Here is an 11,882-nt window from a genome sequence, read left to right as displayed (position 1 = left end):
CGCATGTAGGAAGGAAGTCCTTTGGGCCCTCTCTAGCATTTCAAAATAAAATGAGGGCAGTGATGAAGAGCTGCGCTTTAGCAGCTAATTCTTTTATTCAATGTTTTTTCTGGAGAAAACCCTGAACAAGCTGCCCCGAGACCCCGGAGCAACTCGCTGACTGTCAGCTCACTTCTCCAAGAGGAACCAGAAATATTGAATTATCACCAATTCAAATAGAAACGGCACAAATGCATCCAAGATTGGGATTTTTCCTTCCATGAGATGTTTGAATAAATAGGTTGGATATCATTTTAATGAAAACATTATTTCAGTCTTTTTCAGTTTACCATAGCAAACAGATATCTTTTGTTTTTTCTGTATTCTGGTGAATGTCAAGAGTTTTTCATCGTTACAAATTAGAGCTTCAAAGTAAAAGAAGTGACAAGAGAATCAATGTTCAGGGTAGTGTGTGAATGTTTAATGTTAGACTGCATTTCCTTTTTTCACACATCAGATACACTGTTAATATTTACACGGAATAAAACAAAACAGGATGAATCATTTCACATCATGCCATTATTTAAAAAAAAGAGCTGAAATCTGTAAGATTTAATCAGATATTACCCTTTAACAGTTGTACAAGTAGTGTCAGACCAAATATGCTTCAGGCCTAAACGTTCACAGCATATTACCCAAAAAAAACCCAAAAAACCAAAAACAAAAACTCTAATGTTAATAACCTATAATGTACAAAACACAAAATAAAACAAGGTCATGGGTGAAAACAGACATGGCAGTTATCTTCAGGACATTTGAAATAATTAAATGTGACTGAAAAACTATGTAAAACATACATGCAATGCAGTTAAGCATACATTGAAACCAATATTAATAATATTAAAAAATAATAATGATGATAATAAGAATAATAATATTAACTGGAGGGTTTTTCTGAATAGTCAAAGTGTCACATGTAGACTCGGTGTTTTAAGTGTTTTTTCCACACAGCAGGTACAGTAAAAGGCTCAAACTCCTTCAGTGACCAGACATCACTGCTTAAACTAAATGCTAGCACACATATCGCATATAGCCATCGCAAGACAACAAGGTGAGCACGGGAGAAAGTCTCACAAGTTTTACTCGATTCCATTAACCACCATTAAGATTTAAACACTAAATTACCTTCAACATCTTATTTTAACATTTAGCACAAACACAAAAATTTGCTTCATCTCTCTTTAAAAAAAAAAAACCAACATCTGACATGGCAAAAAAAAGAGTGAACTTTAGCATAGCTGAATGGACTGTTCTGTCTCGACAGGGCTGGCGTGTCAGAGGCAGAACGCTCAGATTGGCTCGTAAAGCACGTTAGCTTATGTATGGTCTGAAAAGGACGGAGTGTAAACTGTAGTCTGCACATAAATCAAGTGCTATCAAATATAACTGAGCATTTCCTAAAAAAATACAGCAGCAGGCATTTCTCCTCAGTGTATCCGACAATATATTACTACCAGTCATGATGAACCAAACTCTTTAAATATGTTAAATATGTGAACTTCCCTTGAACAAGTAGTTCCCTTTCTGATTGGGCAACCCAAAAAACAAGAAACAATATTTGTTCCCAATCTTTTTCTAGGACAACCCAATGCATGATTGTCTTCACCTGGTGCATCAGCATAAACAGCAGCTCCTGCTGCTTCCTAACTCTGCAACAGTTAGCCTAAACGAACCCCAGTGTTTGCATACGGATATGGAAAATACAGCATATGGGAAATGATAATGTAAACTGGGAATAATTAGCACATCCCCAAACTACGCTTCTAATTCCCAACAGACAAGGTAGATTAAACAAATACCAGCATGAGAGTATATGGACCAATAATAATAATAATATAATAATAATAATAATAATATAATAATAATAATAATAATTGGAGACACAGAAGAAATAGTTACTGTCAAATTTCAAGCCCTTTGTTTTTTGTTGTAGCTAATGAGGAACATTCGCTTTTAAATAGTCTGAAATATCCAGTCAATCGCCATAATAGCAAAGCCATAATGAAAAATTAATGAAGGATTCAGATGAGAGACTGCCAATTCAAATCTGCACATAACAACCCTGTCATTAACTGTCATTAAAGGGGTGGTCCATGTCATTATTTTATTATAATTAGTTTCAGAAATCAAAAAGTTTTCTCTTTTTTTCCCACCACTACACACCCGTCACACATACAGTATAGAATATTAATTTCAAAGAGGCAAGCATAAGAATGACAGACAAACAAACCAAATGAAAAGAAGCACGTTTCTTTAAAAGGTCACTAACACTGTGGGGTGAAATAAGGAAAAAAATAAGAAACGAGCTCATGAGTGACAAATCTGTACAGGGTTTCAAATAAAAAATAGAATATAAAGGTGAGGATGCACTCAGACATGGAGTGGGTGTGTGAGGGGGTGAAAGTGTGTTGGAGGAGGGTACGCTAACATCACACACTGTGCTGGGTCGTATACACTGCATCTCCACACAGTTCAGCTCTGTACGCTGCCCAATTATTTACATTTCTGCCGTCTAAAGTCAAAGCTACCATGATGAGACCCGCAATTTCTGATGGGCTCTTTTTTCCCCAATTAAGCAGCACTTGATGATGTAACTGCTTTGATGTCATGTGACTCGTAAAAACGAATTGCGTACTGGACTGAACTGCTCTGCTTGGTGAAAATGCATCTACAGAGTGAAGCAAGCAGACCACAATACATGGGGAGGGGAGAGGGGGTTCACATGAGATGATGTTTGAAGCTTAAAAAACAGACAGAATCAACAGCAATCCTTTAGCAGGGCTTTTGTTTTCCATGAAGCGATCACGGTGCCGTTCGCTAAAAGTTAAGGGGCGTCTTACACCGACTGCTCCTTGGGGAACGAGAATGGTGCGCGTGGGCCGGGGGCAGGGAAGCCTGTGTTGGAGTAGGTGGGCTCGTTGGTTGGATGCTGCTGATAGGGGTTCTGAGGCAGGAAGGTGACGGGAGGGTAGGCTGGAGCGGGCTGAGGCTCGGGGAAGGGTTCCGTGTTACAGACGCGTGGGTAGCACATGATTTCAGCCGGATTCAGCTCCTCCGGACGCCTTCCAGAGTCCTGCAGGAAGCAAGCACACGTGACAGCGGTCTGAGTGCTGTTTGCTGTGAAGACTGGCGCTCCAGCCAGGAGGGATGCACCTTACAGAGCTTCTGGAGGATTACGTGTGATTAAAAGTGCTGCACACCAGAGAATCATCTTTGAAATGTTATTAAACGCGCATATAAAAGAGTCATCGGGGAACAAAGTGGGTCATTGTTGTTGCCGTGGATGCGTTTATGGGCTCTCAGAGCATCATTGGGAGCACTGAGGATGCTCACAGTGATGCTCTGAAAGCCCTCAAGAATATCATGACACACCCAACCTCATATTGAAATATACGCATACTTGTGTTTGAGCATCATAAACTAAACAGTCCAAAGGCTTTACTGGCCAATTGGAGCACCTTCGGTTGCATTACATGAATGAGACCCCCGAACAGCACCGACCCGTTCTCTAAACCAGTTGTTTGATATCCATGGTTATCTGCCTCGGTGAAAGCTGTTTTCTACCTGAGAGGACAGAAAACCCGTCTGGAACGCGGCCCTCGAGGACTGGGTTTCTCCATCTGTGCTCTAAACCCAAACTGAGGCACGGAGGCAGATTCACCGCCTACAGTTTCAGCTCTTCATCACCTTGAGATGCTTCTGTTTCTTTTGTGTTTGGCCATATTTGTGACGGCTGCAGCGTTTCTGAGGTGAAATGTAATCAGTCTGGGGACGATCACTGGCAATGTTTATTTGATGTTTGGGCCGCAACTGGACTCAGAAAAACAGTGTTTGACTCCGTAGTTTGCTGTTCATCACATTCAGATTGTCCATATAAAATGTATATAACATATTCCTTATTATTAGAATTCTATTCTATATATTATATATCTGCTCTTGTTTGGAGGACATGATGTTCACAAGCATAACAGGCAAGATGACAGGCAAAGAATAAATGAAGAAAAGTGGATGAGACAAAATGAGACTTACGAATATTCCTCAAGCATCTCTACATCTATGACAGCGATGATCCCAACTCTGAAAGTGTTTTAGGAGGGCAACAAAACCAAAGAGACTTGAGTCGCTCTCAACAAGGGTTACATCTCACAAAAATGCTGATTTGAAATGAGATATATGGCATAATTGAGACAAAAGCGTGTAAATGGAGAAGACAAGAGGGGTCAAACAAGGAGCAGGACTCATCTAAAACTCTAAAAAGCCAGGCCGGGTCTCTGTAAATAAGTTCAAATACAGTTTGAAGTAGTTGTCCTCGTTCTGGTTTGTGCTGGTTTGGGTGCGGTTATGACTGATACAGCAAAACTGGGTGAAGGCTGGTCCAACTGTCAGGCAGCATTTTCACATTAGGCTCTCTCTTAGACATCAGTTGGACTCTTCTCGCACCGACCTCGCGATGTGAGAAGGGATAATAAGACACCTGAAAACACTCGGGGAAAGTGAGAGCGCTGGCAGTCTCTGACCTGCAGCTCCGCCAAAACAACAAGTCTCTAAACTAAACAAAACCTTAAGTGTTGGACTGACATGGCGAGCTCAGCTAACGATCCAGATAAATTCAGGGCCGCCGCCGGCCCGCTAATCCGCACCCAAATGAGCCTTTTCTGATAACTGCCAAATGGACGCTAGCAGGCTACAATCGGGCCGCAGCTAACAAGCCGCTTCAGTTCAGGGATTATTTGGAGGTCATCAGCCGAGAGGTGAACTTCTTTCCTCTCTGAGAGTACAGTGGGCTTTTGCGGGGGTGGTTAGCAGACAGAGGTTCAATCTGCGGCTCAGCAAACAGAGATTTTATTGAATGGCGTAACCTCACAACTGGAGCCAGTCAAGATGAGGCTTAATACCCAATTACAAACAGGCAATGTCAACAGGCAATTCCCAGAAGGACTTTCACTCGGAATCTCGTCCGTGGCTGCTGTATCCCAATTACAGGTTCACTGACTGAAAAGGCTGACGCAGGAACTGAGTCCGTATTCAGCTCATCGTCTGAACACGCTGTCACATCACATATTCATCGTTGGGCTTTGTAATGCTCACTTTAACTCTCATTTCATTAAAAAGAGATAAATATTAATGCTGAACGGAATCCTCCCACAGTTTCCCGATATTTGCAGGAATGTCTACGGGCAGCTGCTGCTCTGCAAGTTAAATCCGCATGAACGCCACAGGATGATTGGTACCTGTGTTTTTGTTGAGAGCAGGACAAGCCGTCTCTCTGGTTTCCGACTGGCTGCATTGATCAATATTGAAAATAATAAAAAATAAAGTCAGCACTGTTGATTTGAAAGGTTTGTATTCGGTGATGTATTCTACTTCTACGCCTTTTTCTTTCCTGAAAACTAATGTGATCTAAATCAAAAGAAGATTGCTGCAGCATTCTTCCAATATCGCACGCTCACCTCATCTTGTCAGTACAATTGCCTGGAGAAAGCCTCCTGAATTGCCTGGAGAATTACCCATCTCTGGAATTATCATAGAAATCAGCTTCTTCGGTGTAGTAACAGGCACAACCGGGCCTCCGCACGCCTGATTTGGCTGTTTGCGTGTACTGATGAATTCAAGTGCCATAAAGACTTCCTCCGTCCTGCAGGGGCCTCGGCTGATTCAGGGTTGTCAACGGAGGCGTAATCAGGTGTGACACACGCTTTGTTTGTGATTGTTTCCAGCATATACAAGTTGTAGCCAACAATCAGCTTCTCTGGCGCGCCGTAACCTCGATGGGAAGGTTCTGAACACACCCAACGTAAAGATGGACTCAACTATCATATTTCTGCAGTCCCTGAGTCTAGTTTATGCCCCCCGCCCCTGAATGCACACATTAGGAGTGAGAAATGAAACAAAAATGAACTTTCATTTGAGCGGGTGCAGCTTTTTGAGGTGGTCATGTGACCCCTGTAGACTGGCAGCTGGGCTCTACCTACATATTAACTGTAGTGAACAGAGCAGGGGGAGGGGAGGAAACAAAATGGCTGAAGAGGAAGACACACAAGGAAACCACGTGGGGCATAAAAGGGGAGGAGGAGTCAGCCTGGGAAAGGAGTTCATCGGTCTATGTACCTTGAGGCCAAAGTCTGAGGGGAAAGGCCTATAATGGCATGCGCTAGTGTGAGCTAGGCTGGATGGTTGCATACTCGACAAGATCCCCCGGGCCAGTGTGAGCGGAGCTTCGTGGGCTGGGAGAGGAGGCCAAAGCTGCAGTATCCAGCTCCGCATACTGGACATCACAGTCCTTGTGGCCTGAGTTCTGGAGACAAGAGAGGCGAAATGCGTGTGAGGAGTGAGGCAGCCCAAAAAAGAAAAAAATATATTCATGAGAGAGTGAGAGACAGATTGACACGGTGAGTGAGAGCGGCAGAGACGGATGGGAAGAAAGCAAAACAAAATAAGAGTGTGTGAGCATCAGGTGGTCACGTGGAGGGTGTGACTGAGCCTGCAGCGGGTGTTGGAGAGCGCGGTGACATGAGGGGACGGCACGGTAAGGGTTTTTGGCAAATGTGACAAACATGGAGACGTCACAGAGAAAATAATGGTCAGAGAGAAAACAAGGGAACAGAAATGAAAGGTCAGAGGTGCAGAAGGACCTGGTTTTCTCGGTGGATTTGTTCACACCTGTCTTATTTTGGTTATGATGACAGAGAAAATAGTGCTGTCGTTGTACATCTCAGATTTATTTAGGGTTATTTTGCAGTCTGTGTATGTTTTAGACTGAAATCAAAGAAGAACACTTTTCTTTTTTTCCAAATTTAACCCTTAAAAACTCGACTCCCTAAGCTGAAAGACGCACGTCAGCAAAGGTTTTCATCTAAAGAAGCATGTATCCACTTTGCTCCAATAAAAGTCCAGTGACTGACTGCATTATCGACTGGTTGAAAGACTTAAACGATGTAATCAGCACCTTCAAAGAAAAGTCCGCTCGGATTTTTGCCCTCTGCTCTGCGTAACATGAATTAACACACTTGCAGAAATGAAATTTGAATGAAAAGGAGTTCCCAACTGAGGAGTCTCACTGAATTCAATAGCTCCAGATGAATACAGGACCACGACCAGCAGAGTAAAGGAAAGCTGCTGAATACCTTCTCATCAGTCTGCTTTACATCCACCTGAGAACAGCATTATAGAGGAGTGGCCGAGACTTTTTCAAAGGTTCCACATTAATAGTTCTGATCTCTCCACCGTCACGTACTTCCCCTCCACTTCCACGCTGCACTGGAATATTTGTCATGACCGCAGTGCAATCAGTTGGAAAATTAGAGACACACAGCATCCTAAATTGGCAGACAGTGTTTTGCCCTGAGAGAATCATCATTAGTAACACTCAGCGCGCGGCGCTCAATATATGTCTTTCCCAAATAATGAATGCTTCACAGACACCATATTCAGCTTAAGAGCAGCACTAAACATCAGCCTTATCGGAGATAAGACATGAATCTTGGAGAAATCCGTCCGACACGCAGTTCCTTCCTGCACAGAAGGGAGAAAGATTTAAGATGGATTTAAGAGACCAGAATCTGTACACAGAAAACCTAAAGGAACTCGCTCCGGGGAAACGTGACAGTGAATAACAGAAAAACGTGCATGTTTGCAAAAAAAAAAAAAAATCAATCGTGTTTGTAACTCAAACTTCTATTCAAGGTCTTGGAAAGGTGACCAGAAAGCTGGTCGAGAAGCACCTGGAGGACATCAGAAACCAACTGGTTCACTATTACTTTTATTGGTCGGACACTCAATATCAATGTTCTCATGCTAAAATATATTTTCCATGCTGACGAGGATGACTCGATATATTCATTTTTGGCCATTTCACGTGTATTTTTCCATTTTTCAGAGCAGCATTGTTTGTATTCCACCAGTAACAGAACGGACACACAACACTGTTAAAGCGTGTCGAAGAGTCCAACGCAAACACACGCCAACAGTCCACAGCAGAATATAAAACCGATTTTAAAAAAAGGCCAAAGCAAATGAAACCTCCACAGGTACGAGCAGCAACGACATCTGGGACAGTAAAGAGGCAAAACCTGGGCACCACTCGGGGTCCTGACGTACCGTAAAACAGTCGGCGGAATGGATGAAGCGGTGAGAACGTAAAGCTGAGGGCAGGAAGACTGCAGTCAGAACATGAGATATTACACAAACGCAGTGAGAGACAGAGAGGGGGGCAGGAGCCAGTCTAGCTTTGAGGTGAGTGGTGCTGATGTAAATGATGAGATAAGGAGGTTACTGCGGTGGATTTACCGGTCGGCTTGTTAGAAAGGGTGCAGCCTGCGTTTAAAGAAAGCAGAAGCAGAAGCAGCTCTGCTGACAGAGACCCAGGAAACATCCCGGCACTGCAGTTCATCAGGAAATCAATTCCCAAAAACCTCCCAGTCCAACGACAGAAAGAGTTCAGCCTTCCACCGCCAATTACAACCTGCCAAAGGCTGCTGACGACCCCTTCACGGTGCAGCTCCTCTGGAGCCACTCAGGGCGTCACTACTCACCGGCTTATCGGTGAAGGGGGTCGACTCGGAGGGGGCCATGTCGTAATAAGGAGGCTGGAGAGGAAGCTTCTGCATCTCCTCGTCCTTGTCGAGATGAACCACCTACAGGAGACACCGAGAGCTCAGCAACACTCTTAATGAGCTCCAGAGCTCCAACAAAAGCTGCTCCTAACTGGTCACCAAGGGCGACCCAGGCTGACCATCTGTTCACTGCACTTTTCAGAGTTTCAACACTTCAGCTGTAGGACATGAAGCGAGCGAGTTTGTCACTAGTGATGAGAAGAGGAGACATGAAGTTGTGGAATCAGAGGGTGGCGAAGCCACCCTGGAATGTTTATGATGTTGTATGCAACATGAATGGTGTTAACGACATCACAAGAGGGTAAATTAGAACTCAAACACCTCTGAAATGGATGTTTTCTACAATTGCACTTTCTTTTTAAGAAATCTCTGCATTGATTGAGCCGTCTGTTACATTTTTAACACAAAAGAAGGTCTGAACTTTCCCCAGCCCCCTCTCCCACTGTCAACTTTAAACTATTAAATATTTTTACTCTGCCTGTAAACACAATTGCAGCAATCTGGATTTAATAATGCAGAGGTTATTCATTTATCTTCTTGTTTATTCAGCTGAGAGAGGAGCTTTTCTGCACAAACACATTTTTTTTTCCAGGCCAGGGTTCAGTTTTTGAAAAATAATAGATGAGAACGTCATGGCAACTGTCGCTGCATTATTATTTTGCAGTGTTCAGCAGACTAGTTGGAAGCGAAGTCATCACCCTTCAGTTCCTCTCCCTATAGAAGGCAAGAAAACCTTTGATAAACGCCGTTCAGCTCCTCAAAGAATCTCCCTCCATCATCAAAGCTCGATGTTGCCAATGGACTTTTTCTGATTCACTGTAGGCTCTAGGGCCGTTTATCTAGACACACAAAAGTAACACAAGGAATAAAAGGGACATGTAGAAGGGACATTGTTCAGGTCTAGGAAGCGTTGACACGGACATGATTTGTCTGTGAGACATTAAAAAATAAATGATCCTTGTGTTCCCACCCACATTTAAAACCTTCAAAACTAATGACTTAACTCTCGGCCCCTGTGGATCTGGGTGGGTGGTGGAGGCTGGGTGGGGGATCACACAGCGAGTGTTTGGGACGCGGCGGGCGCAGATGTTGATGCTGTGGCTCCACTGTCAGCTCCACTCTGCGTACTGGCCCGTGATAAATCCACGCTGGTGCCAACAGAACTCAGCGAAATCAAACTGGGATATGGGATTGTTTCCAGCCCAGCTCCAATAATAAAATCTACTGGATTACCTGTCAGGCTGTAATCCAGGCTTCTGCTATAAATTGGATTTTCATTGATGTTCAGAGTGAAGGCAACAGCAGTAAGAACAGGAAATAACATTCAGCCCGTGGACGGTCAAAGGAATTATTTCATTTAAGTTTGTGTATAAAAAAATGCAGACTTTTTAGTTTAAAACACACACACACAAATATGTGTGTAATATCTCCGACATGTAAATGGGCTTTTGTGTTGCTGAGTCAGGTAAGAGCCACAATGCATTATGGGAAACAAGAAACACACTTCTGGCTCAAATAGTAATGAATGAAGAATTTGTGTGATAGCTCCTCACTGACTACATTAGAAGGTTTTCTGGATATTTTTGTCATTCCTGTCAACCAGGAGGTTCCACTAGATACTGGGAGCAAAGGGTTAGTCAGCGCATTAGACTCGTAAATTTAATAAATAACATAATCGCTGCTCAGAATTTAGGAATCGGGATATGACACAGAGAGGCGGGACTGAACGACGGTCTCTGAGAACCCGGGAGAGAACATGCTGAATAAACGGATCTTTAGGAGGCGTGAGAGAAGTGTGTGTGTGTGTGTGTGGGGGGGGGGGGGGGGGGGGGGGGCGCTTTACAACAATAAAGTACAAATACGAGTGATTTTACTTCCAACTGCGAGAAATGAAGCACAGCTGTGTGTAAGGCAGTAATAATACAGACGTTCTCCGGCGGCACCAGAACCTCACAGTTGCTCCGTGGGTCTGACTGCACGGCCAGTGTGGTGACGTGCAATCGCATCTGAATATCTGAATATCTGTGGGGGTGGAGATCCATTTTAAAGGTGACGCTCAGGAAGCTGCTGCGGGTGTGAAGGTGGACCTGCTGAACTCGCGTGTTGTCAGAGAATCGATCTTTGAACAAATTCCAGCCACACATGCAGGCAGAGCTCCTCCACTGGCTTGTCTACATTTAATACACTGGAATTCTGGTTGTTGTTTATGCCTCAGAAATTACTGTTTGCTCAGGCATACTTTCCCCATCATATCACCAATCTGCGTCTATTTCCTGCTTTTATCTTTTCCAGATGCCAGCTTGCATTTAAGAGCCTTTTTTAAACCAGTGTGAAAAATCCCACATTAAAAAGGTGACAGTTTTCTTGGCGATGAGCGCAGTGTGTCGTAGCTTCCGCTCCTTTTATTTTTATTTGTAATGGAGGGGGGCTGCTTTATGCTGTTTTTTTTTAACTTTCATTCAATTTAAGTGAAAACAGACGGCTAAGATTTCCATTCACGTCAGGAATGAAGCCATGAGTTGACTGTTTACAAGGAAATAAACAATCCCACATGGCAGTCCCACATGTGCCCGCGAAAAATGGGCACATGTGAGAAACATCTTTAAGGAAAATGCGGCCAGGTCCGTCCAAAAACCCTTAAGAGTAAATCAAAGGAGAACATGTTTCTTGGGCTTATACTATAACAGCCAGATGCTGCAGTTCAACAGATCAACACTGTAAGTGGCAAGAAATTCAATAAAAGGACGCAAACACAAGAAAAACATTACGCTAGTTTCATTTGTGTCTGATTTTGTCCTCACTGGAGCCTCTCAGTTATCTCTCAATCATCAAAATCCTCTCTTATTATCGGCATAATTATATTAACAGCGTAAAGAGGATCAGTGTAACATAACAATACCTCTTGAACTGAGCTTTGGATCCCGAAAATGGTTGTTTTTGTCGCTGTCGGCCCACTAAGCTGAAATGGTTTAACCTTTGCTTGTGCTCTACTTCACTGCAATGTCGCCTGCTTCTTTTCACCACCTGGTGTGTGACAGTTTTTACATCAGATCTACACCGATCTATATGTTTGCAGGTGTCTGAACATTCGGTTCGTAACCGACTGTGATTTTCGCCTCTGTTCCATTCAGAGCTTATGGATCTGACGGCCACCCTTTAATACCACACGCCACGCTGAAAGGTTTCAACTTTACTTGCCCCCTTTAAACATTAACTCCTCGCGCGTCTCGT

At 43.4% G+C, this 11,882-nt stretch overlaps 1 protein-coding gene across 4 annotated transcripts in view; it reads right to left on the bottom strand.

Moving 5' to 3' along the window:
* Positions 1-438: 438 nt before the first annotated feature.
* nectin1b (nectin cell adhesion molecule 1b) overlaps positions 439-11,882 on the bottom strand; it is a 98,089-nt gene continuing 86,645 nt past the window's right edge. The window contains exons 8-10 of one of the 4 annotated variants that reach the window (XM_057048840.1): positions 8,571-8,672; positions 6,148-6,334; positions 2,862-3,112 (exon numbers count right to left, since the gene is read on the bottom strand). In XM_057048840.1, the coding sequence (XP_056904820.1) occupies positions 6,191-6,334; positions 8,571-8,672 (246 nt within the window). In that variant the 3' untranslated portion in view covers positions 2,862-3,112; positions 6,148-6,190. Of the gene's footprint in view, positions 3,113-6,147; positions 6,335-8,570; positions 8,673-11,882 lie in introns of all 4 variants that reach the window. The other 3 variants (XM_057048838.1, XM_057048842.1, XM_057048841.1) reach the window with 3 other exon arrangements.

This window comes from Takifugu flavidus, chromosome 12, assembly GCF_003711565.1.
Source record: "Takifugu flavidus isolate HTHZ2018 chromosome 12, ASM371156v2, whole genome shotgun sequence".
NCBI lineage: Eukaryota > Metazoa > Chordata > Actinopteri > Tetraodontiformes > Tetraodontidae > Takifugu > Takifugu flavidus.
Note: the sequence above shows the minus strand (reverse complement) of the source record. Positions and strands in the feature narration are given on the sequence as shown.